The sequence below is a fragment of the Pseudopipra pipra genome, chromosome 23 (genome assembly GCF_036250125.1).
Source record: "Pseudopipra pipra isolate bDixPip1 chromosome 23, bDixPip1.hap1, whole genome shotgun sequence".
Taxonomy (NCBI): Eukaryota; Metazoa; Chordata; class Aves; order Passeriformes; family Pipridae; genus Pseudopipra; species Pseudopipra pipra.
In genome coordinates, this window is record NC_087571.1 from 5,543,606 (window position 1) to 5,567,355 (window position 23,750).

A 23,750-nucleotide genomic window follows, 5' to 3' on the forward strand; every position below is an offset into this window, starting at 1 on the left:
GGCCCCGCACCAGCCGCTCCGTGAGGTTTGGAAAACAGGTACCGCCCGTCCCCTTCCCCGCTTCCCCATCCCCGCTTCCCCATCCCCGCTTCCCCTTCCCCGCACGCTGCCCGGAAACGCCGCGCCCGCCCTGGCGGGAAACCCGTTTGGGATTGGGAAGATTGGGTGTGCTGGCTCTGGATAACATCGGCACCGCGGGCACCTCGCCTGGCATCCCTTCCCACACAACCAGCGCCAGGGCGGGAGTCCGGGCGCCTGTTTGGGGATAACCCCTCCCTGTCCCCCCCTCCGTGCTGCCCCGAGGGCTCCGGAGCAACAACCGCCGCTGTAACTGCAGTGCCCACCACCCTGGGCTGATGGGATAATTAAGGCCCTAAAAAACCAGGAACCGCGGCTTTGGGAGTGAGCAATTAACCGATGTTTTTGGGGGGGTTAAGTTTGTAGAACTTGGTGGCGCTGGTGGAAATCCCCGTGCCTGGATTTCTCTGTTTGTAAGGATGATTATTAGCCAGGCAGGAGCGCGTTCGGCTGTGCAGCTCCATGGGTAAATGGGAGAGGCTGAACTTGGAGGGATGAAAAAAAACACACAAACCTCCCAAAGGCAGCAAGTGAGGGAGGGAAGCGAGAGATTATCCCAGAAGAGGCGCCTAAAATCCTCCCTTGGAGCTACTTATGTAGCTAAGACCCCAAGACACTCCCTCACCTTCCCACGAGCCTGTTACTGCCCTTGGAGAGGGAGAAAAATAAAGGTAGGAATGCTTTAATATCCATCTGATAAAAACAGGCAGGTAATTCTGAGGTCAAAGGCACGCTTCCAATCTCATCTGAAATGATAACCATAAAGATTAAAATGCTGTTTTACTAATAACTGTGGGTTTGAATGGGTTTACCCTCCAGCACGTCACTGACATGCTGGAATAAAAACCAGCTGCAGAACTGACGTGCTTTCTTTAAACTTGTTCCAAGAAACTGATGACAGTAATTCCAAAGGATTTATTAATTCCAACGGAGTAAAATCTCCTGTTTGCCAGAAACAAACAAGGAAAAATACATTTTTGGTAACTGCTGTTTCAAATAATAAATGTATATCCCTATTTACAGACAGTCACTGAATTCCAGCAGGACATCAAAGTTGTATCATTCCATTTCAAGCTCCTGCTTTGTTACAGTTGTGTTTACCTAAATCTGCATCCCAGGGAGATCCAAACTTAATTTGGATCTCAATTAGCTGGTTTCTATATACAGCAGCTGTAATTCCACTATACCCCTTGGTGTGTTGTTTGAATGGTTGGTTCTAACAGGAGAAAAAAAAATAAAATATATATCTTTCTAAATTTAACTGACTTCTGTTTCTGGTCACCCATTTCTGTACTTTTTCCCGATAGACATTTCGTAACAAATAGTTCCTTTCTGCAAGTAGGATCAAAATGCCTCTTGGTCTCTTTCAATTAAAATAAACAGTTCAGCCCTTTTAAGTTTCTTCCTCTGAATAATTTTTTTCTGCTTCAAAATAATATTCACATCTCTTTTATTTACTCCAATTGACTTTTAATATAATTTTTAGATAATTTTTTAATTTATTTTATATTTAGACTGAGGTTTCTCCATAGACTATCACATCCATAACGTACGGAAAGCGGTAAAGAAAATTCAGATGTTTTATTTCTTCTAATTCACATGGTCTGTTAATAAAAATATCTTAACCTACTAATGATAACCCAGTTAAATAAACACCTTAAGGCCAAATTCCAAGCCAAATCTATCATTTCTATTTCATAATGTTTAGATAGTATCGCCAATAACATAAATATCTATAAAATGTTTGAGAATAAGTGAATTGGGCTGTGTCAGCATATTGAATATTGTTTCTACTTTGGGGAAGTATTTAGTTCTCGTTCTTTCAGCACTTTAATTTCTTGTACCGAGATCTTAATTTCAGAGCCCTAATCAGATAACATATGTGAGATTAAGATCCTTTCTCTTCTTAAAAAAAGAAATTAGAGATATTTAAAAAAAAAAAAAAAAAAAACAAAAAAAAAAAAAAAAAAAAAAAAACAAAAAAAAACAAAAAAAAAAAAAAAAAAAACAAAAAAAACACAGAAAGACAGCAAAACAACCCAGAGGCAAAATTTACTTCACTTCAACATGACTTCAAATCGTTAAATAATTTCTTTCACTGCAGAGAAACCCTTTGAAGAGGAAAAGAGCTGGTCTCGGCAGTCGTGCATTTTTGGCGGTGTTGCTCATTTAGTGACTGCTCTCTCAGGTTTTACTGATCTGTGGCTCGAGTTCTGAGGCGGATCCAGCGGCGGATGATCCGCCCGGCGTTTCAGGGGCTGCAGGGACTTGGGACCGGGTCAGAGGAGACGAAACACGTTATCTGGGGGGACAGCTCGATGTTTGAGTGACTGCAGGTAGAATAATCTTGAATTCGGCGGGGATGGGGACGGCAGGAGCCGCTCCGGAGCCTGGGCAGGAGCTCTGGGGGTGCTGCCAGCCCTGAGGGGAGCGGGGATCCCCTGTCCCCGTCCCTTGTCCCCTGTCCTTGTCCCCATCCCTTGTCCCCTGTCCTTGTCCCCATCCCCTGTCCCCATCCCTTGTCCCCTGTCCTTGTCCCCATCCCCTGTCCCCATCCCTTGTCCCCTGTCCTTGTCCCCATCCCCTGTCCCCGTCCCTTTTCCCCTGTCCTTGTCCCCATCCCCTGTCCCCATCTCTTGTTCCCTGTCCTTGTCCCCATCCCCTGTCCCCATCCCTTGTCCCTGTCCCTCGACCCCCGTGCCCTCACGGCCGGCCCCTCACGGCCGTTCCCTGCCCAGGGCCCGCCCAGAGCCGGAGGGGAAGGCGCCGGTCTGAGGGTCCGCGTGGTCCTCCTGGGCAGGAGGGGACCGGGAAAGGTTTAAATGCCCTTGGCTATGGATTCCAGGCCCCCCAGGCTGTGCCGGGACACCCCCGGACCTGCCCCCGCCGCCTCCAGCCCCTCAGGGCGCCCTGAGGCGCTGCCCCTGGGCGGGGAGGAGAGCTCCTTGGCAGAGGTGAGCGCTGCAGGTTTTACACGATTTTGCATAAATATCCCCCCCAGCCGCACGAGGTGACGGCTCAGCAAACACCCCCTGCTCTTTGTCAGGCAGCGATGGCGAGCAACGCGCAAAAATCTGATGAGAGTGGGAGTAAACGCCAAAGGATGGAGGTGAGCGGTGCTCAGGCAGGCAGGGAGGGAGGGAGGACGGGAACCCTCATTCCGTGTCCTGCTCTGGATTCCTGGCACGGAGAGAGGGCACAGAGCTCCACGTAACTTCAGGGAGGTTTGGGGAACCAGGTTTGACTTTCTTGTATGAGGAAACCGCAGCTTCCCTTAGTGTTTGAAGACCAACAGAACTGGGCGTGCACTGAGACCCAGTTATGTGGAACGTTTTGAGAGGGAGCCGCTGAAATACGCTGGCTTTTACTGATATATGTGTATATCTATAAATACACAGATATACACACACACACATATATACAGTATGTATATCAGTGTATGTATAAAAAAGTATGTATATATTTACAGAGATCTCAAGCTGGTACTGCCCACCCACTGCCCGAGATGCTGTGCCCGAAGCCAACACCGCTTGCATTTTCTCTAAATACACTTCTCTCGAGATCTTTTTAAACCTCTTCTTTCCCTCAGTTGAACTCCGTGCTAAAGCTCGTTTTAAGTCCTAGAAGCTGTATTTTTTTTAATGTGCTCTGTTGTTAGAATGAAGCGTCAGAAAACCCTCAGCTGTCCTTCCCTGACAAAACAGATCTGGCTCTTTCTGAGGACTCGCAGTCCCTTTACGACACTGAACCACTGGAAAAGGTTTTAAACGGTGACGTATTAAATATACTGAAAGTAAGTGTGTAATTACCTAATTTATGTTGAGATCTACTCAGATATTTAAATAAAATTGCTTTTCTTTTCGCAGATATGAGCAAAGAAATTATGACCTTGTTATCAAAATATGCTAACATTATAAGGCAAGTTAACCTTGTGCTATTTGTACAGCTTCTTTCTAAATTCTCTAGGTAAAATGGAACTATTAATGGACAAGATGTTTTTAAGAAAAGCATAAAAGCAGCTTTAAGTAGTGAGAGGGTTAATGGCATTGGTGTTGATTTTAACAACAGATTTTTTCCCTTAAGTGAGACAGCAGCGATGGAGGCTTCTTGTGTCCAAGAACTGGAAGGAATCTTAAAAGAAGCGAGGGACATAGACGAGGACTTAAAGCAGAAAAGGGAGAGTCTGAAACAGAGATTCACTGTCATGGCAAACACCCTGCAGGGATAAATGGAGTTCATTCAGCTGCAGAAGTGCAGAGCCAAACTCAGTCTATTTTGTGTATTCAAACAAACCGTGAGGAGTGTTATGGTGTCTGGTTCTTAGGTAAATATTTACGGCACTCCAGGAAACCTTCAACAACTTAAGCAGCGACTTATACATAGTTAGTAAAGCCAGTTCTTAATATCTGTTTTAAATCCTGTGACTCCAAGGTTTTCAAACACTAAACGATAAGGATTTTACTTGTTAACCCATTGAACATAGGACAGAAATTTCCCTGTGAAACACAGAATTTTGTAAGTGGAAAAGGACCTCAGATTATTTAATTCTAATAATTTTCTGTGTTTGTTTTAGTTTTCGGGGTTTTTCTTTCTACTTTAGAAAATGTTTTGGTGCTAAAGTCTTTGTAGAATGTACTTGCAATGTTATTTCAGTTTTGTCTCAGAATACAAACAGGTTGAAGAGATCAGCTTAGAAATAGGAGAGTTCTATTAAGAAAAATACTTTGGGAAATGTATAAAGTCTTAATTTGAAAATGCATGTAATACTTGTACAGCTTTTCACGGCCATTTTGATATAAACATTAAAGCACACAATCAAAACTTCGCTGTTATGTCAATAAATAACTAGACAATAATAACGTGGTCTAAAATGCTCTTTTATTTTGGATACATGAGTATTGTTTGCTGTATATTCACTTTATTTAAGGATGCTCATGGAGTTTTTTTCGAGCCCTTTTTCTCTCTTGTCACTAAACTCTGTTAAAAAAGATGAAACACAGAATGTGTCAAGGATCATGTACAAATTGTGAGGCTTATTTAATAAAGAAAAGTGCCAGAAAGTCCTGGTGCTGGAATAAGATATATTTACATCGTTACCCCACCAGGACTGTGTATTAATTTTCTCTTAAAATCATTTCAGACTTAATCCACCCTCCTTCCCCCCCTTTTATTAACTAAAAGTCACAAGCAAACGTGCCACGTGTCAGAAGTGACGCGATTTAGAACAAACCATGAGAGGAACTGGACCTGGAGGGTGAGATTTAGGTACCTAAAGATCCAAGACATGTCCTTAGCAGGATTTTCCAAGTGCCTAATCGTGGTGTAAGCGTCTTACACGCTTAGGAATTCGGAAAAATCCCGTAAGGTGCCTATCTGCATCTTTAGCATGTAAAGACCTTCAAAGGTCTTGCCAATGCTCTGCAGCATATTTACCAGTCTCCTGGGTTTTTTTTTCCCTTTTCCTAGTAATCTCACCTTGTAGTCACTCTTGGTAGTGCTGTTTAAACAGAAAAATGTGGGAGGAAAAAGAGAAGAAGATTCAGGAAGTGAAACTTTATAATATATTGTCCTAAGGGCTTCTAAAAGACAAACCCCAGAGTTTTAAATTGACATCTCTAAAGTGTCTGAATTTAGACATTTACCCACAGTTACTTATCCAAGCCTTTAAAGAAAAATTGCCCAAGTTTCATTACTGACAAATATCTGCCTGTCACTTGCATTTTTCTCTGCTTGTGCTTGGGAAAATTATGCAGCCTTTTTAGATGATCTGGATTTAGTTTCTGTGGCCAATATGTCCAAGTATTACTAAGAAACAGAACTTAGATTGCGTGATCCAACAGTTCTATGAGTTTCCTCCCTCAGGGGATCAAGTGTTACTGTTGCAGCAATTTGCTCTATTTAAAAAAACTTCATAAAATCCAATAAAAATTAGTAAAGCTCCACTTTTTAGGACAATTAAGAACTGCTTAGTCTGGCATGGAAATGCAGTTAAATCCAAGACATAACTCTCTGGGTGATGACTCTTGTTTTTCTACAGTGATTTCCTAAACAACTGGTTGTCATTTAATGTTATAATTTAATAGCATGGAATATAAGAAGTAATAAGGGGAATTTGAAGAGGTATTGAAAGTAAATTCAGGAAGTATGGCCACAGTAACCTAGGTGAGCATATGAACAGTGTGGTTGTGCTTATTAAAAGTTTTTAAATTGCCAACAGCAGCAAACCCTCTGATTTTGCTGCATGAATATATGTGAGGATATATATGTATAAGTAAACCGAGTGAAATGAATTAAATAGGGAGTTTTAGAACATTTTGGCTTGAAATGGCAAGTATAGAAAACTTAAAACATCCATTGAAAATAACCAGCCTCTCCTCTTCTGAAGTTAATTAACATGTCAGCACTGGCAATTAATCAATCATACATTAATCCCTTCCTGATTAAAGGGAGCTTTCCTTAATTATTGTGCTGGCCAAAAATAGAGAGTGTTTTTCTGTTGGCTGCCCTTCAGTGTTCCACTCAATATCTGAATATTTGGGAGTACTCATTACACACTCTTTTGCTTCTAAGCCATTAGAAAATAGCTTTTGACTGTTTTCCTACTTGTCTACAATTCACCTACCCCTCTAATGATGCTTCTGCCTCCTCTCACATATTTTGGTGTTTATTGGGAGAAACAAAGCAAGTTGTCTCTCTCTTTTCTGCTGTGCCACTCAAAGCTCCTCCATCCTGTCCCCGAGGAGGGAGCTCCACGTGAAGCCCCACTGGCACCCATCCCACCACTATCCTCTTTCCCGTTTTACTGAAGGAGGTTTGGACAGAAAATTAATTGGCTTTAAAGCTGCAAAATCTGATCAGCGAAGCTCAGCTGGTAACTACGTTTTCTTTAAGCTTCTCCCCTCCTTGTTTAAGCCCCAGTGCCTGTAAATTAACACGAACGTCTAAGATTACAGATCACTAACCCAATATAAATGGATTTTTGTTTTTAAACCTGGCAACAGCCTAGACAAAGTTCCGACCCTCTTGAAGTCAGGGGGATTTTGGCACTGAGTCCTTTGCAGTTCTGAGCTTGCCGTGAGTACCTCCACAGGCTGGAAAATGTAAGTGATCAAAAAACTCGGTTCTTCTGATTGCTCTTCTATTTAAAAGCTGAAAATGGGAAATAACAGATAATGCAGAGAGAGTTCAGACAGTCAGCGGCGAGAATTCTTCCCTGAGAAAAGGCTGGTTGTGACTGTTTACTGAAAATGGAACTGCCTTTGAGCACAGAGGTGGGAATGGGGGGGGCAGAATAGAAAAAGAGCAGGTCATAGATGTGTTTAAGGCTGTGCAGAACTAATCAGAATGCAGCTTTGCTAATCACAGGATCTTTGTGCTTCCTCTCTGAATTGGCTGAATTCCTGATGACTGGGGTGGCACTGGAAGAGAGCAGAGTGGGAGGGGGCTTGGCATCATCGGGGGGAACAGAAAAAACAGTCAGTGCAACTCCCAGCCTGGAGAGGGTCTGAAGGAAGCTTCTTAACTGTGACTGGGGGAACAATAAATTAAAAAAAAAATAAAATCCTTGATCAGAAAGCTGACTTGCTGTGGAAAAATAACAGATGGGCATAGCTTGATATAAAGCAATTGGCCCCATCCTGTATGATATTATATAAAATAAGAGCAATCAGGAAGTAGGGGCTACTTAAGTCAATGAATACTCATTTTTTTTCCCTGATAGGTCAGCTTATCCTATAGAGATCTGCTTCCAGCCTTGCTTATTCCACATTAACCTGAATGGTTCAGAAGAAGGTCATTAGAGAATACAGTTAATTTTTCAAACAGCAGCAAACTAGAAGTCATTGAAAATTCATTGTAATGTCAATAAGACAAAGGGTCGAGATGAAATCTAAATAAAATTTAAAACGGACAAGGGGTGTCATACGTGTTTCTTACAAACCAGAACAACAGCTAGAGTTTGTTTGGTGGTGTTGGGTGGTGAAACACCAGCTGAAATGTGTTTGGTACAGCACAGCAAGTAAGACAAGGAAACAGAGTTGTTGTCCTTCTCTCTGTGGTAGTTTGGTCTTACTTAAAAAGAAAGTGGGAACCAAAAGAAATGAAAAGTTAAGGAAAAGTGATCGGTGAGGAAAGGCTGAAGCAGCTGGGGTTGTTTAGGGCAGTTGGGTTTGTTTAGGAAAGCACAGCTCAGGGGAGGGCACGGTCAGAGATGGGGTACAAAAAGCACCTGGGGCTGCCAGGTGTTCCCTGGATCGTGCAGAAAGGACAGGAAGAAATGAGCTTAATTCGCAGCAGAAGAGGATGAGTATTAATCTGTCTGTGCAGTGGGGTCCTTGGAGAGCTGTGCGTGCTGCCCCGCTCCCTCTCAGGGCACAGGGCAGCTTCAAAGAGCTGCTGAATACCACGAACCAAAGGTTTCATCTCGGCGCATTTGCAGAGCGCTGGCAGCTTCCTCCCCGCATCCCGGAGGAAGGCTCTGTCCTAGGTCCGGCTTAGCTCGGAACAGCAGGGCACAGCCTGGTCCTTCCCTGTCGGATTCGACGGGCTAATCTGGCGTGGCAGCCAGCATTCCTAAAGCCTCGAGATTCACTGAGCTGCGAAATGCTTACTCAGGTCTCGCAGCAAAACAAGACGGGTTTTTTTTTTTTTTTAATGTGCGAACGAGAAGACGAGGCGACAGGAGACCTCGAGAGAACCGCCTTAAAATCCCGGCTGCCCGGATCCGTTGCTACATCTCCCCTTTCTTTCCCGCTCCCCAGGTACAACAGGCACGTAGCGCTAGAGCGTTTTCCCACCGGCGGCACCGCCCCGCCAGTTCCGAGCTCACCTGGCCCAGGTGCGGCCGCCATCGGGGGGCCGGGGGGCCACCCAGGACTGGCGGCACCCAGGACTGGCGGCACCCAGGACTGGCGGCACCCAGGACTGGCGGCACCCAGGACTGGCGGCAGGTCCCGGCCCGGCCGCAGCCGCGGAGCGGAGCGTGGGCAGCTGGATGGATCAAGGAATCCTTGGCAGCCCTGCCGGGACACAGCGCCCCGGCTCTTATTGTGAAAGGATGATGTCAGGCAGCTCGCTCATCTCCCGACACATCACTGCTCCCGCTCACCGCCCTGGCACCGCTACCTCCGCTCCACCACCTCCCAGCCGATGCCTCCTGCCCGGCGGAATATGTTAGCCCAAATCCTTTTGCCCGCCGTCAGCCTCCTGCTTGCGCATTTGCAGTATGTCCTCTGCTGTTTGATGCAATTCATTCCAGGTAAAAACGCAATAAACAACCGAACCCTTCTGTCCTGTCGCGTTGGGAGGAGGGTTGCTGCTGCTGCTGCTGCTGCTGCTGCTGGCACGGGTGGGTAGAGCGATCTCACCTCCATCGATCAGAAATTCGGAGCTGAGCGACCCGAAGGGCTCTGTTAGATGCTAGAAATTCTCTGTGATTCATCGAATAGATAAACGGAGGGGCGAGGATTACAGCAGACACGGATGGTTTAGAGCTGGCAGAGCGGTGCCCAGCAGATTCCCTGCGCACGGCAGGCAGCTCTAAGTGGGCTGCGAGAGGGTGGTTTGGAGCCAGGACCATTGGTGGAGCTTCCATCTGAACCTACAAGCTGGAAACCACCCCAAGGGATCTTGCATCACAACCAAACCCGGCAATTTGTGTTGTCACTGCACTGCCTGGGTTGTTTTTTGTTTAGGGGTTTTTTTCGTTGATTTCGTTTGTTTTGGGGTTTGTCAGTTTGCTTTGGGGTTTTTCTTTGGTGTTTTTGTTTTGTTTTTGCTTTGTTTTGTTTTGTTTTGGTCTGAGACCTGCTTCCACACAATAGAAACCAGTAAAGATCAAAACTTAATTCACCAAAATTTCTGGGGTTAGATGATGGTGGTGGTGGTGTTTTCCTGCCCTTTAAATTCAAAGCATTGCTCCTGGGGTATCCAAAGATCTGAAAAGTTCTCCGATGTGCCACCAGAACACCCCAGAGTGTAAGATCCGTTTCTGTTGGTGCCTTTGGGAAACGAGCAGGTATTTCCCGTGCACCGACACTTTCCTCCCTTGGCCGGGCCTTTCTCTGCTCCTTTCCTCCGTTTCTTTTCCCCCGTGTTTCCTGTCACTTGTTTTGTGTTCCTCTCTGCTTCCTTGGCTGGTAGCGAGGCAGTGGGTGGCCGAGCCCCTGACCATGGGGAACCGAGCAGCCAGACAGGACAAGGAGCCCAGCACGGGGACCTCCCGGCGCCCACCAGGCAAGTGCAACCCCTCCAGTGCAGAAACCAGCCTGGGACACTCAGCTGAGCTGGGGAAGGGCAGAGAGGGAGGGCTGGAGGCACAAATCCACAGTACAGCAACTTCACTTCGGGCTGGGTCGATGGGGAAAATCGTTTTGCTTCCCGTGCTGTGCCAGCCTGTGTTTTGTAGGGAACATGGTGCCGGTCGTGGCTTGTGCCAGAGGATTCTCCTGGATGAAAATGATTCTCGGGGAAAGCAGAATTTTTTGGCTTCACCCTCCCTGCTTGAAGAATACCCTGAGCACTGTGTTTTACCAAACTGTGCCCCTTAATGCCTAGAATCACAGAACAGGGAGCTGGGAGGGCTGAGCAATTAAACTGTGCAGGTGCAGGTGGAGAAAAATGGTGGTGTCCCTGTGCCCTGGGGTTGAATCCGTAGGTTAAAATCAAGGTGGATTTGCTCCCTGCAACGTGATTCCAGTCTTCCAGTCGGCAAATGGCTTCTGTGTTTCCTCCATCCACCAGGAGAGATTTTCTGATTGTTTAAGTGCAATTTAATGTCTGATCCACTGCGACAAACAAAGCAGCTGGGGTGGTTTCTTCTCTAGAGAAACTTTTTCAAGAGCCTTGTCCTTCATCCCACTTTTTCTGGATGTAACTCAGTGTTGGGATGTCAGTTTGCTGTGAGCAGGAACAGCACCCGAAGAACTGCCAGGTTGGGATAACTCTGGAATAATTGCTTGCAATGTTTAGAAAAGAATTGAGGAGAATGTACAGCTCCCTATTTGGCACTGCCTCTGCTCTGCTGTGCCAAAGGAAGTTCAGCTTTAAGCTTATTTTTAAACCATTAAGGTAGGATGGAGACTGCAGTTAAAAAAACCCAAGATTTCTGAGAGGGCAGGTTGTGATATCGTGCTGATTTTTAGTTTTAAAAATTATTTTTAAATGCTTGCGGTAGGATGGGAACTGTAGTCAAGAAATGAGATTTCTGAGAGGGCAGGTTGTGATCCTGGGCTGATTTTCACTTGTTGTGTTCAGTGAGCCCCACTGGGACTGTAGAGCTTTTATTGTGTATTAAAGTTCTGCCAGCTTGAAGTGTAGCCAGAATGGGAGCCATAGATAGTTTTAATTACGTGTTGTGTAACATTGCAAACGAGTCTGTCTTCTGTCTTTTGCAGAGATTGATCCCTTCTTGGGGAGCTGGAAGTTACAATCAGTTATGATTTATGACTGAATTTTTACCTGAAGGTGATACACCTTTTTTGCAATTGTTCAGGAAAATTACGTTAAAGTAGGAATTATTTGTGTTCCATATGCTCAGTGCATCCAGATTGGGTGCAATGAAATGAAATAGATTTTTTGTTTATTATTCATATTAATTTTTTAAATAAGAAGTGCAGGATTAATTTTTTTTAATCCTTGTACCCTCCCTTCCTCCTGGCTCTTCAGAATCATCCTGTGATAACTTGTCATGTATCTGAAAACTCGTGTGTTGCCTCATCTGGATGTCATGGTTTGATTACAACTTGCATGCAATTCTCTCAGGATCTGGAGCTCGTTTGAGTGGTTTCCAGAAGGAAAAATAATCCATTCTCTTGCTGTGCTTCTTTCTGAGTCTCTGGTCTGATAGGACGGGGTGTTCACTTCTTGTATATAGTCCATTCTTTTGTAGACATTGTCTTGGAATGAATTCTGAGATGAATTCTAACTAGAGCAGCTTTCAAGAAGATAATAAGCACATGAATGGTTATCACAGGACAAGGGAAACCAAAAACTTGGCTTACTTATGTTAGGAAGTGATGCCCTTCTTCACTCGAAATACAACCCCTGGCAAACACAAACCACCAAAGCTCTGCCAGAAAAACGAGGGGGATGAACTGTCCCATGAATAAAGTCCTCTTGCAAATTGAAAGCATTTTTCTAATCAGCTGGACAATGAGCAGTTATCCAAAGGGGGAATAAGTGCCAGAAAACAGTCATTTTTAAGGTAGAGTTCATGTATATGAATTTGTGGGACAGCAGTTGGGAGGGGATGACTCAGGAGGTCTTTTTCCAGTCCTGGTCAGGCTCTTCTGTGAAGTACCTTTCCAAAATTCCCATTTACAGTGCATGTCCAGAAAGTTTGGGTGTGGTGCCATCCTCAGTCATGCCATCTTTGTTTCTGCTTGGATGCAAAATGTCTCTTTAGGGACACGTTGCTCTCATTTTTTAATCCATATTTGGCATCTTTGCAAGCTGCAGCTCAGCAAACTAAGGCTGCAGTTCTGCAAATGATGATGGCAGTCACTGAACCTGCCAGGGGTTGGTTGACATGAAAATCTTCTAGTTCTGTGTAAGAAAATGTTCTGTGGCACCAGTGTTGGGATCAGATTGAGTGCTTGATAAAGGATTTAATCAGAGCTTAATTGAATTCCTCGAGGGGGAGGATGGATGAGGTTGGAGGTTAATTGCTTTAGCTACACAGGCTGAATTCTTACTTTTTTAATCTTTTTCCATCTGTTTTCTTATCTCTTTTCTGATCTCTGTTTTAAAAATCTTAATTACCTCTTATAATATATTATATCATTATTGTATTAGAGAGCTAAAGAGGGATTTGGGTATTGGCAAATCAAAGAAGTACCTTGAAGGAATCTGGCAGTTTGCCTTCCTGCAGGCCTAACCCCCACCCTGTTCATGGCTGTTCTAAAGAAGCAAGCTCAGAAAAATGCTGTGTGCCAGCTGGGCTCTTTGGCAGATATTCTGTCTGAAACAGCAAGATGGAGATGGGAGCAAATTCTGAAAATCCAGGGACTGAGAGCTGCATAAAAAAACAGGAGTTCAGGTTTTCCTTCTTTCTCCTCTAGCTGGAGAGAAAGACTTCTCTCTAAGAGAAGTCTCAGACTTCTGGTGCTTTGGAGATTTTTACCTCTCTATGGTGTGTCCTTTTGCAAACTAACCAGACAAGGGATTCCAAACATTATCTCATATGGAGATAAGTGAAGACTCCTGGGGTTTGGCTCTTATCCTTGCTAAAGCTGTGAGTAAAAGCCAAGTCCAGGGCAATTTGTTTGTTTGTTTGTTTGTTTTGAATAAATTGACTCTTTTAGTTTCTGAAAACTCCTTTTCCCTTCAGGTATCCAAATATTTACTTCTGGATTTCCCTGAGTCAACAAATCATGCAATGGTCTGGCTATTGTTGGAAAATCTTCTATCTGAGCCCTACAAAATCCTACTAGTCCTAAAAATTGATGGAATTCTTTCTTCATTTTTGGTAGAGGGATTTCCAAGATTCCCTTAACCCTTTTCTGGATCTATACATCATGACCCATGCTTTAAAATATGTCCTAAATACTTAACTTCAGTCTCTACCATTTGAGCTTTGTTTTCAGAGACTCTCAATCCTTTTTTGGCTAAAAAATTAAGCAGGTTCTCAGTGGGGTCTTCTACTGGTTCTCTGTCCTTCCCTAAGTTAATCATCCACATCCTGAAAGAGCCTTGTGGAGGTAATGAGAACTCATTTAAAAGTTTTTGTGAGGTTTGTCCAAACCAAACAAGGGATTCAGTGTATCCTTGTGGCAACAGTCCAAGGAAGTTGTTGCTTAATTACTTTCCCCCCTTCTTCTTCCCACTCAAAGGCAGAGGGTGGTTTTCTACCCTCAGTAATTGGACAACTCCAAAATGCATCCTTTCAGTGCAGTACAGAATAAGAACAGTGAGAAGAGGGAATTTGATTCAGAAAAGTAGGAGGATAAGGAGCTGTAGGGTGTTTAGGCTTAACTATTTCGTTAATTATTCTTAAATCTTGAACCATCTGAGGGAGTACAAGAACTGTCACCTTTTTGCCACATCCCCTGTCTGGCTTTTTGCCCCTTCTTGGGCACTGACCTTCTGCCACCCTTGGGCATTTTCTTTATGCTTCCAACTGTGACTGTGCTACAGCCTTTGCAAGAACACCCACTTATTCCTCACAGTTCCAGAGGCTGACAGGTGAAGTGTGCAGGGCTCCACTTAGTCACCTGGGCTCAAGAGTGGAGGCTGGAAGCAGCCGTGGTGAAAGTGGCTGGTGAAACCAGAACTGATTGCTGTTGCAAGTTCAGTAAATGGTCTGGAGTTCCTGCAGTGTGTGGTGGTGCCTGTGCCAGAGCTGGTCAGGCTGGGGTTTGTGTGTGCCATGCTGTCCTTTGGGTCAGGATTTCACTTAGAGCTCAGTGCCATCAGTTCAAGGTTAGTTCAGGGGTCTTAGGGACAGAGGCAAAGCAGCTCCAGTGCCCTGTGCCCAGGGAGCCTTGGCAGGAAAGGCAACAGGTAAATCCACCTCTGCAGCTAAATGGATTGCTCAAACAATCCTTGTGTTGATGAGGCTTTGCAAACCAGGCTGTTGGAGCCAATGACTGACATCACTGGGAGTTCACAGCATTCCAATCAGTTCATGCTCTCCTGGTGCTTTTGTCCTGGGGCTGTGACCAACCAGGGGGTTATTGCAGTCAAACAAGAGGCTCCATCAGAAATCATCCCTTTCTGCTACTGCTTATTTACTTACCAAATATAACTGGTAAATCTCTTTTGTCCTGTCCTGTAAATGTCCTTCAGCTCAGTTGCATTTGTGTTCTTCCTAATTGCCATTTTTGGGGAGGGATTGTGATTATTTTTCTTTTTTCCTTTTTTTTGTTTTTCCCTTTTATTTCAGTTTTTTATGAAATCAATTGCAAATAGAAGTTCCTGCAGTTAAAAGTTATCATCATATATTTTATTACCTCCTTTGGGCTGCAGAACTGGTGTCTCTCTCATGGGTTAACTACAGTGGAGTTAAATCCACTGGGTTTTAAGCTCCCTGGGGATGTGTGGGGTTACTGTGGGAACACAGCTTCACCCTGAGCATCCACTCCAGCCTGGCTGCTGAATGTTGTTCTAGACATCCAAACTCAACCTCTAGCAATTGTCACCTTACTATTACAGGGGAAATCCTAATTTTCTCCTTCTTTGTTTTCCCTGCTTTTGTTGCAGGTTTAAAGAATTACCTTCCCAGCCCACCCAAAGAGCAAATCCTCTGCCACAGACCCAGGGGGCTGCAATGCATCTCCCCCTTGGTGCAGAGCATGGAGGAGACCCCTGAGCCCATCCCAGCCAAGGTCAAAGGGCATATTCCCAAATGGATCAATGGCAACCTCCTGAGGACCGGGCCCGGCAAGTTCGAGTTTGGCAATGACAGGTAAGCCTCGAGTGAGTCCTCTGCCACTGCCAAAAGTCCATCCTGAACTCCAGGGCAGGGAGTTGGGGAGTTGGTTGCACTAAACTCTGTGTGCTGCTTTAGAAGCAAATATTAAAATAGTTCAAGAAGGCAACTCCTGCCCTTGCCATTCTAAGTGACATCCAAGGTGACAAACAAGCCCTTCCTCCAGCAGAGCTGATGGCAGCAACTTCTCATCTTATCACATGCCCAGAGCCCAGCAGGTTTTCTGAGAGTCTCACAGATTTCTTGTTTTAGAGAGAATAACATCCTTCAAGGAGCTGAGAGCTAAAGGCTCCTCCTTGTGCCGTTGGGCTTTCAGCAGTAATTTCTATTGGACATCCTATTCCCTGTGCAGGAGTCTTTGCAGAGGGACTGGTTTGCCAGTACAGAGTATTTCCCCCCAAACTTACACATACCAATCTCAGACTTCATGTCCCACAGCTGCAAATACACTTGTTTTGTTTCACTCAGTTCAAATGCAAATACAAAGCTGCACTCAGTTCAGTGTTCATGGGATCTGGGCATTACCTTTTACAAATAATAAAAACCTAAAGGCAAGAGGGAACAGTAGATCGGAATTTCATTTAGTGCCCAATTCCAGTGCTCTTACTGACTTCTTACTTGCCTCTTACTAACCTCTAATTTACTAATTTATGTATTTTTTATCTCTTTTTGATCTCTTTTTAATATCTTTTTCTACCTGTTTTCTTATCTCTCATCCCTTTTCAAAATCTCTTGGTTATTTATCTCTTTTTTTTTAATCCCTTGGTTATTTATCTCTTTTTTTTTTTAATCCCTCATTCGTAACTCCTGGCAGCTTTAACCACTGGTTCGATGGCATGGCTCTGCTGCACCAGTTCCAGCTGAGGGCTGGCAGGGTGTCCTACAGGAGCAGGTTCCTGCAGAGCAACTCCTACCTGACCAACAGGCAGCACAACCGCATCGTGCTCTCGGAATTCGGGACCCTGGCGATGCCAGACCCCTGCAAGAGCCTCTTCGGGCGCTTCATGTCACGCTTCGAGATGCCACGTAAGGGGGGCTCTAAGGAACAGAAAATTATCTGGGGGAGCCCGTGGTTGGTTGTGAAGGGAGGGGTGAGGAAGCCTGGTGGGCTTATGCCGAGCCCGTGGTTTTCCTCAGCGTGTGCCCCGTGGGAATGACAACAGGAAAAATGATGGAAGCGGGTGCCAGGTTGGGCTGGCACAGGCACACTCAGTTCAGTGTGCCACCTCACGTCACCTGCTTCCAGTTTGTTGCAAGTTTCCAGCAGAAATCTGCTTCCAAAGAACAGCCTGTGCAGTGCTGGTAATGAGCATTACAACCTGTGTTCTACCTGGGACACAGCTTTGCCCTTAAAACGCTTTGCCTTGCTAAGCTCGTAGGGTAAGTGGGCTAATCCTTCCCTTCCTAGACTAAGGTGCAGATTACATGGGTAGGGTGAGAGGTGGTATTGCCCAGGAGAGGAAGTTCCATTGCCTGTGGGATCCTATGTGTGTCAGGGAAGAAATTGGTTTAATGAAGCACAGGACTTCCCACTGAAACCAGAACGGACCTGGAGTTTGCAACTTGTTGCTCGTGGTGTGACCATCTTCTGCTTCTTACCTTCCCTGAGGAGATGGACCCCATCCTGCCATGTCACCTGTTCTCAAGTGAAGCTCCCCAGCTCCCCAGCCCAGCTCTCTCAATACATTTCAGAACTGTCTACATCCCCCTTTTCTTTCCCAAGCTCCAGCAGGTTGTTCCCGCCCCCCCTTTGCCTGCTGGACTCTTCACACACTTAGAGGGAATTCCTCACTACAAGAAGAGCTGTCCTCTGGGTTTTTCCTCTCCCAGCCTCAGGCTGTGTGTTCACTACACACACAACATTCAACTGTGGGAACAGCTTTTCCCTCAGCTCTTCCCAGCCACCTCGTAGTGAGTCCCAGCTCCCCTTGGAGCAGCAGGAGCAGCTCTGCCTGTGTGTGTCTGCAGCTCTCCAAAGGCATCTCCCTGACTCAGTTTTAGAAAGAAAGGGAATAGGGAAGCAGAAGCATCCCTTGTCCCACACGAAGAGCACCCCTGCCTTCCCCTCAGCCCAGGTTGTAGCTTCAAGCCCTGCCTCTCGTTTCCAGTGCTGTAAATCAAACTTGGCACTCTTCACGGGGCTTTTAGAGGAGGGGACTTGGGCTGGGGAGGAAAGGGAGAAATAAGAATATGAACAAATAAGAGGTCAGGAGCTGAGGGCGTAGAGAAAGAGGAAGATCACCTTGGCTTCACTGCAGTGATTTCTGTAAGGACTACTCCTTGTCCCTTTAACCCGAGTTCACCTGCACAGACAGTTCCCTGAGTGCCTTTGTAGATTAGTGAGGTATTTCTAATCAGCCACAGAGGAATTAATGTCATTGCAAATGGGTTTATTGTTTAAACATGTGTAACTTGAGATAATGTGACATGAGCTCGAGCAGAGCTGTGCCCAACCCCAGGATTTTGTTTCAGGACCCAGTGACAATGCCAATGTGAACTACGTGCTGTATAAAGGAGATTATTACATCAGCAGTGAGAACATCTTCATGTACAAGGTGGACCCAGAAACGCTTGAAACGAAGGAAAAGGTGTGGGCAGGTGGGATGAGGGAACCGTGGCACGGAACCCTTAGCTGGTGGTTACAGAATCTGCTGCTGCTCCCAAGAGCAGCTTAGATTCCAAAAGGTTTTGTCTGGACCACAGCCACGAGCATCTCTTCGTGCCTGAGGCCCTGAAAAATCTCCTTGGCAGCCAGGCAGCTCTCGGGGGTGAGGTGCAGTCACTGCCCACTGTGGCAAGGAAGGGGAGACACAGATGCAGGTCTGGGCACAGCTCCACTCTTCCTGTGCTCTCACTGCATGTCTGGGCTTGTCTGCACCTACCAGTGTGTGAAGAGTAAAAGTGCACCCAGGAAAAAGGTCATCACTGATCTCAGAGCTGCACTCCTCCCTGTCACTTCATCTCTCTTCCCTTTTTCTGCCTTTCACATCTGTTTAAACACTCCAGAACTGCCCTTCAAGGTCTTGGCTAAAACTCTCTTGCAAATGAGTTAATTCAATGTAAAGTCAACTCAAAGTTCAGCTGCCCCTTTATTTTCTCCCCCGATAGCAAATGAACAGAAAGTCAGAGCAGTCTTTCCCTGTGTCCTGTGCATCATCTCCCAGGAGTGTGGCTGAGTTTGGCAGAACATGGCCTGTGACATGACAGCATCAGCTCTGTGTCCCCCTGGCTGCACCCTCCGAGGGGATTTGGGTGTTTAATTGTGAGAAGGATTCTGCCCTCCTAAATCAGGATTAACTCCTGTGCCTGTGTGTTAACCATGGACTGGTGGGTACCACAAACACCAGGCTCAGTGCATCCTCAGATCCTGAGGGAGGCATTCCAGGAGTCCCTCTCTCCCTCCAGGATCAGTAGTGAGTTATGAGGAAACTCAGTTTACACACTGAAATGGAGAGTTGGGTGATTTGTTTGATCTGGTTTGTAAACCAGAGTGCAGTGATGGGAAGGCACGTGGGGATTTTTAGGTTGAGTGTTCAGCTCTGTCGAGCCATCTTTCCATTTAAAAAAAAAAAATCCCCTTTAGCTGCTTTTTTAAATGCAGACTGTTATTTATGGGCTAAGTGAAGAAATGGAAGGGATGATTTCACATCTAAACTCTCCAATCTGAGATGGGACCTGGTTTTCTAAGCTTCTTGGTGATTTTTTGGGGCAGTGACTGTCTCTTCACACATGTCTGTCTGTGCTTATAGCATGGGGTCCCAGCTAAAATGCTTGCATGGGAACATTCCCACTGTGTCACTTGTGCCAATTGGAATGTTTGTGTCTCCCAAGGAATGGCTTGTGCTGTTAGTCCCATTTTACTGGCAGGACTAACACAGAGAGAAATATCATTAATTTTCAAGAGTTTCAGGAAGACTACAGGCAAACTGAAGAGTTAAGTCCAGATCCCACATTATTAGCAATGGATAAAGTCTGCTTTTCTTCCTCAGACTTCCATGGAAGCCTGTGGCTTTCTGCAGAGCAACAGGGAAGTTCTGCACTGACTGAAAATCCTTGGCATTTGCAGGTGGACTGGAGCCAGTTCATTGCAGTGAACGGGGCCACTGCTCATCCCCACTACGAGTCTGATGGGACAACCTACAACATGGGCAATTCCTATGGGAAACACGGTGAGTGGGCCTGGCCAGGGGGCACAGGACACTCCTGGGTGCTGTTCCAAGGAGCAGTGGTGGAAGAAACATCTGAAGTTGCTGTTTCTCTTTGAGTCAAAGTGGTGAGAAGCCAGGCTGGTTCTGTTTTACAGTGCCAGTCAGTCCCACAGCAGTGGCCTCTCTCAGCGTTTAGTTTCAGATCCATCTGTGAGTATCCAACAGATTCCCCTCTCCCAAGCTTCGCTGGGAAAAGGGAGAATGATTTTTTGAGTCCCATCTTCACTTACAGTGACTGGCTTTTGATGAGCACCACAGGGGTTCATGCAGGAGAGAAGATGGAATTTATGAGTCACCTGGATGCATTACGGCAAAGCTGAATTTTATGGGAGATTTTTCTTCTTCTCAAAACAACGAGCATCTAGTTGGGATCTAATTCCATTGAGGTGGCTGCCCAGGGCTGGCATTCACTGTTAGTTATGTGAAATCCTCCTTTTGCAGGTGCCTGAGGTCTCTGAAAACAGCCACTGCCCTTTATTATCATTCCTCAGGCTGGTTTCAGTTCACTCCACGGTTTCCCAGTTTTGATCATTTTTCATTCATACTGCTTTCATTTCCTTTTGCCCTGAGCAATATCCAGCTTTGTAGCACATGCTTTTTTCAGCTGGAGAGACCAAACTCTGGATTATTCAAACATGCCATTCTCTCCTGCCCACGTGCTCAGATTTATTAACTGAGCATCACCAAGGCTCAGAGTTTTCATTTCCTTTGATACCCAAGCTATGAACTTGGTTTTGCTCTTGATCCTGCTATTATGGGATAACCTAAGGAATGCACTGCAGACAGTAAAATGAGCTGGCACTTTACCAGCCTGAGAAGATCCTTCTTCTTTCAATCTTTTGTTTTGTTTTGTTTTGCTAAATAATCCTCTGTAGATTGTTTTATTGACTTGATGACAGGCTGTTGATTTTTCTGCTCAGTGAAGCTCTGACTGTGGTTTCCAGTGCTCTTGGGAAGTGGGAAGGACAGAGCCTGACTTTGGTTTTCTGCCTGTGAAGTCTCAGTGGTGCTGAACACCCTTTCTCCCCTCCAGGCTCCAGCTACAACATCATCCGGGTCCCTCCACAGAGCTCAGGCTGCACTGACACATTAGAGGGAGCAAAAGTGCTGTGCTCCATCCCTCCCATGGACAGGGCAAAACCATCCTACTATCACAGCTTTGGTGAGGCAGTTTTCCATCTCAGACTCCGGGGGTTTGGGCTGCTGGGAGGCAGACAGGGCTGCCCACTGCCCCCTGCCCCTGGGGTGTTTCCCCATCTCATACCTGGGTGATGTCTCCTTCCTTCTCTTTTCAGGAATGACTGAAAACTACATCATTTTCATTGAGCAACCCCTCAAGCTGAATCTCTTCCAGATTGTCACTTCCAAGCTCCGTGGCCAAGCCATTTGTGACGGGATAAGCTGGGAGCCTCAGTGCAACACCTACTTCCACGTGGTGAATAAGCACACTGGGGAGGTGGGTGCATCTCTGGCCTCTGCAGCAGCTGCTCTGCAACCTTAGATCCCAAGAGGAGAGTGCCTGGCAGCAGCCACAGGGAGCTGGATGAATCAGTCCAGGAGCTACTGCAATATAGGCTTTAAAGCACGGGTGTAAATTCATTAGAAGTGGGATTACTTCCTGCAGTTCCCTCTCTATTGATTCACTTCTTTGCCAGCCCTGAAAGAACAGGCAGAAATAAGCAGCTTGGGGCTCATGAGGCTGAAATGCAGGGGTATAAAAGGTCAGTTCCAGCCTGGACAGATGCTCTAGGGAGGGAGTCAGGACATCAAGGGGCCTGGCCTGGCCTGATTTTGCCTTTTCTTCATCTGTCTTTGCCTAGTTACTGGCTTAAAGCAGCCCTTCTGTAGTGACACAAGGCAGATCCCGAGGAATGGGGGATGAAATGGGAGAGTGTCAAAGCCTTTGAGGGGTGGCTGGGAGCTTTAGAGAGGAGCCTGAGCCTCCCCTGTGTCCCTGCAGGTGCTGCCAGGGCAGTGGTACACGAAGCCCTTTGTCACCTTCCACCAGATCAATGCCTTTGAGGACTGTGGCTGTGTGGTGCTGGATCTGTGCTGCCAGGACGACGGCACCAGCCTGGCCCTGTACAAACTGCAGAACCTGAGGAGGGCTGGGGAGGCTCTGGACCAGGTGAGACCTCTGCCTCTGTTTCCCCAGGCTCTGATGCTGGGCCAGTTCCTTTTCTGCAGCAAGGTGGAACAGAGAGCACCACGAGGCCAAGGATGTGACCTGGGGAAAGGACCCACAGCTGTAAAAAACTAAAATGGGGATCTAATGATCCGCTTAATTATCTCTTAGCAGATAATCTCCACGGAGTGTTCCCTTGAAAGGTTTAAAACTGGTGTGTGACACAGAGCTCCAGAGCCTGCCAGAATGTCCTCCTGCTTTAAAACCTTGCTTTTAATCACATTCGTTTTCCTTATCCCAGTGTAATAATATTTTTCCCCCGAGAAATTATGCAAGGCAAGGTTTTGCACGGCTTCAAAAGGGAAGAAGACACTCTGTTCTATAAAGGCATTGCTTCAGAGAAGTGGCATTGCTGAGGAAAATCACAGAAACTCAAACGCCACGGGAGCCCCGGCGCTGTCACCTCACAACAGCACGTTCTAATAAATTGCTTATTTTATCCAGCTCTGCCACAAGCCCCATTTGAGGCCGTGTTGGAGGCATTATTTTGCATAGGTCACACGTGGGGAAGGCGGGGGTGCTTTCAGTGTCTCGCACTGCAGATGTGTGGAGTGGAAACCCGCCGTGCCCTGCATGCCCAGGCAGGTCTGAGCTTCCTCCCACTGTGTTCTGAGCTGTCTAGAACCCAGTCAGATCTGACCTGAGAACACTACAGCTGTCTCCCTGCCAGGTCATTTCCTTCTGCTTTCCTTTGTTTGTTTGGTTTGTTTTCAAGCATGTTTTGAACACGAGCACAGCAGAAGGTTAATACGATCTCCTGCTTTGCAAACTGATCCCAGCTTTTGTCCCCCCTTCCCTGAGCACAAACCAACCAGGATTGGATCTGGCTGAAGGTGTCCCTGTGTCAACATTAGGCTCGTGTTTCCAAAACCCACATTCTCTAACTGACAGGCACATAACCATTAAACTGTACACACACAGGGGAGTGCAAGTCATTTCAGAACAGAGCCTTAAGCTGACGGCTCCTCAGAAGCCCAAGGCATGACTGAGCATGAACCATGAACCATGCTGAAGTGCTTTTGCTTGCTCACTAAACCATAATTTATCTGGCAGAGTTCCTCAGCCAAGTCACTGGGGTTACATGAACCATAAAAGCTTTGAAAACAGGGTTTCAGGATTAACACATCTGATTAAAGTGAAGTTTCACGTTGAACTGATTGAAGTAACTGAAAACCACCAAAGCAGGGCCCTTGTCACCTGTTTTATTTAGAAGGCTTAATATATGGGAACGTGATGGGTTCTAAACTTGGCTTGGACAGAACTTTAGTGGCAATGGGGGAATCCTTCCTCTCGTGCAAGCCACTGGATGTCTGTCACACTGGGGGCTGCTGGTTTGCTCTCCCCTTTGCTCCCCAAGTACATCCATCCTTCCCCTGGACTTCCAAACACGAATCCTTGTGTGCCTGAGAATGGAAGAGGGAAATCCTGCAGGATAACTTCAGGCACTGAACTGAGGTACAGCAGTCTCCTGCTTGCCTCACCATCTGGAGGAGAAGGAGACTTATCCAGAGAGTAACGGAGAGCAATGTAAGTGTTCTAACTAAATATAATGCAGTGTGTGTCCCAGTGCTGAATTTGGAAGATAATGGAGGGATTTGCATACTCAACTCAGAATTAATTAATTAATTAATCCTGTGAAAGCAATGCTGACCCTTTCAATTGCTTGTCTTTTTGTTTTCTACTCTAACACTGGAAGGTCCAGAGAACTTCTTTCTATGATGTGTTTTACCTTACCAGAACTGGGTAAAACACATGGCAGAAAGAAGACAATGATTTTAGGGCTGGGAGGAATGTCTCAAACTCCCGAATTGTGCCCCAAAAATGCATTAAGCCTGCAGTGTCTCTCCTCTCT

At 46.0% G+C, this 23,750-nt stretch overlaps 2 protein-coding genes and 1 long non-coding RNA gene across 8 annotated transcripts in view; 2 read left to right on the plus strand and 1 right to left on the minus strand.

The window, feature by feature from the left end:
- BCO2 (beta-carotene oxygenase 2) overlaps window positions 1-23,750 on the plus strand; it is a 36,491-nt gene that overhangs the window by 10,799 nt on the left and 1,942 nt on the right. The window contains exons 1-9 of one of the 5 annotated variants that reach the window (XM_064634582.1): window positions 9,077-9,334; window positions 10,219-10,311; window positions 15,277-15,481; window positions 16,320-16,531; window positions 17,978-18,093; window positions 19,572-19,674; window positions 20,747-20,875; window positions 21,009-21,169; window positions 21,674-21,841. In XM_064634582.1, the coding sequence (XP_064490652.1) occupies window positions 9,226-9,334; window positions 10,219-10,311; window positions 15,277-15,481; window positions 16,320-16,531; window positions 17,978-18,093; window positions 19,572-19,674; window positions 20,747-20,875; window positions 21,009-21,169; window positions 21,674-21,841 (1,296 nt within the window). In that variant the 5' untranslated portion in view covers window positions 9,077-9,225. Of the gene's footprint in view, window positions 1-9,076; window positions 9,335-10,218; window positions 10,312-15,276; window positions 15,482-16,319; window positions 16,532-17,977; window positions 18,094-19,571; window positions 19,675-20,746; window positions 20,876-21,008; window positions 21,170-21,673; window positions 21,842-23,750 lie in introns of those variants that run through there. The other 4 variants (XM_064634583.1, XM_064634579.1, XM_064634581.1 and 1 more) reach the window with 4 other exon arrangements.
- Window positions 2,007-9,023, minus strand: LOC135401972 (uncharacterized). Its single transcript, XR_010424998.1, has 2 exons — window positions 8,906-9,023; window positions 2,007-2,345 (listed from the first exon to the last, which is right to left on the minus strand). It is a non-coding gene; the product is annotated as an uncharacterized LOC135401972 (long non-coding RNA).
- On the plus strand, window positions 2,306-4,937 carry TEX12 (testis expressed 12). Of its 2 annotated transcripts, XM_064634597.1 has the most exons (6): window positions 2,306-2,414; window positions 2,924-3,032; window positions 3,125-3,187; window positions 3,737-3,848; window positions 3,945-4,000; window positions 4,166-4,937. In XM_064634597.1, the coding sequence occupies exons 3-6, from the start codon at window positions 3,131-3,133 to the stop codon at window positions 4,304-4,306; spliced, it is 366 nt and encodes a 121-aa protein (XP_064490667.1). In that variant the 5' UTR covers window positions 2,306-2,414; window positions 2,924-3,032; window positions 3,125-3,130; the 3' UTR covers window positions 4,307-4,937. The 2 variants fall into 2 exon arrangements, with proteins under 2 accessions (XP_064490667.1, XP_064490666.1); XM_064634596.1 differs by lacking the exon at window positions 2,306-2,414 and having other exon boundaries at window positions 2,817-3,032.

What these genes read in the sequence shown, in the direction of transcription:
- TEX12 (XM_064634596.1), top strand. Translation starts at nt 2,901, where the DNA reads ATGCCCTTGGCTATGGATTCCAGGCCCCCCAGGCTGTGCCGGGACACC. An exon ending in GTAAACGCCAAAGGATGGAG is followed by an intron (nt 3,188 to 3,736) that starts GTGAGCGGTGCT and finishes CTCTGTTGTTAG; the next exon opens with AATGAAGCGTCAGAAAACCC. An exon ending in ACTGGAAAAGGTTTTAAACG is followed by an intron (nt 3,849 to 3,944) that starts GTGACGTATTAA and finishes TTCTTTTCGCAG; the next exon opens with ATATGAGCAAAGAAATTATG.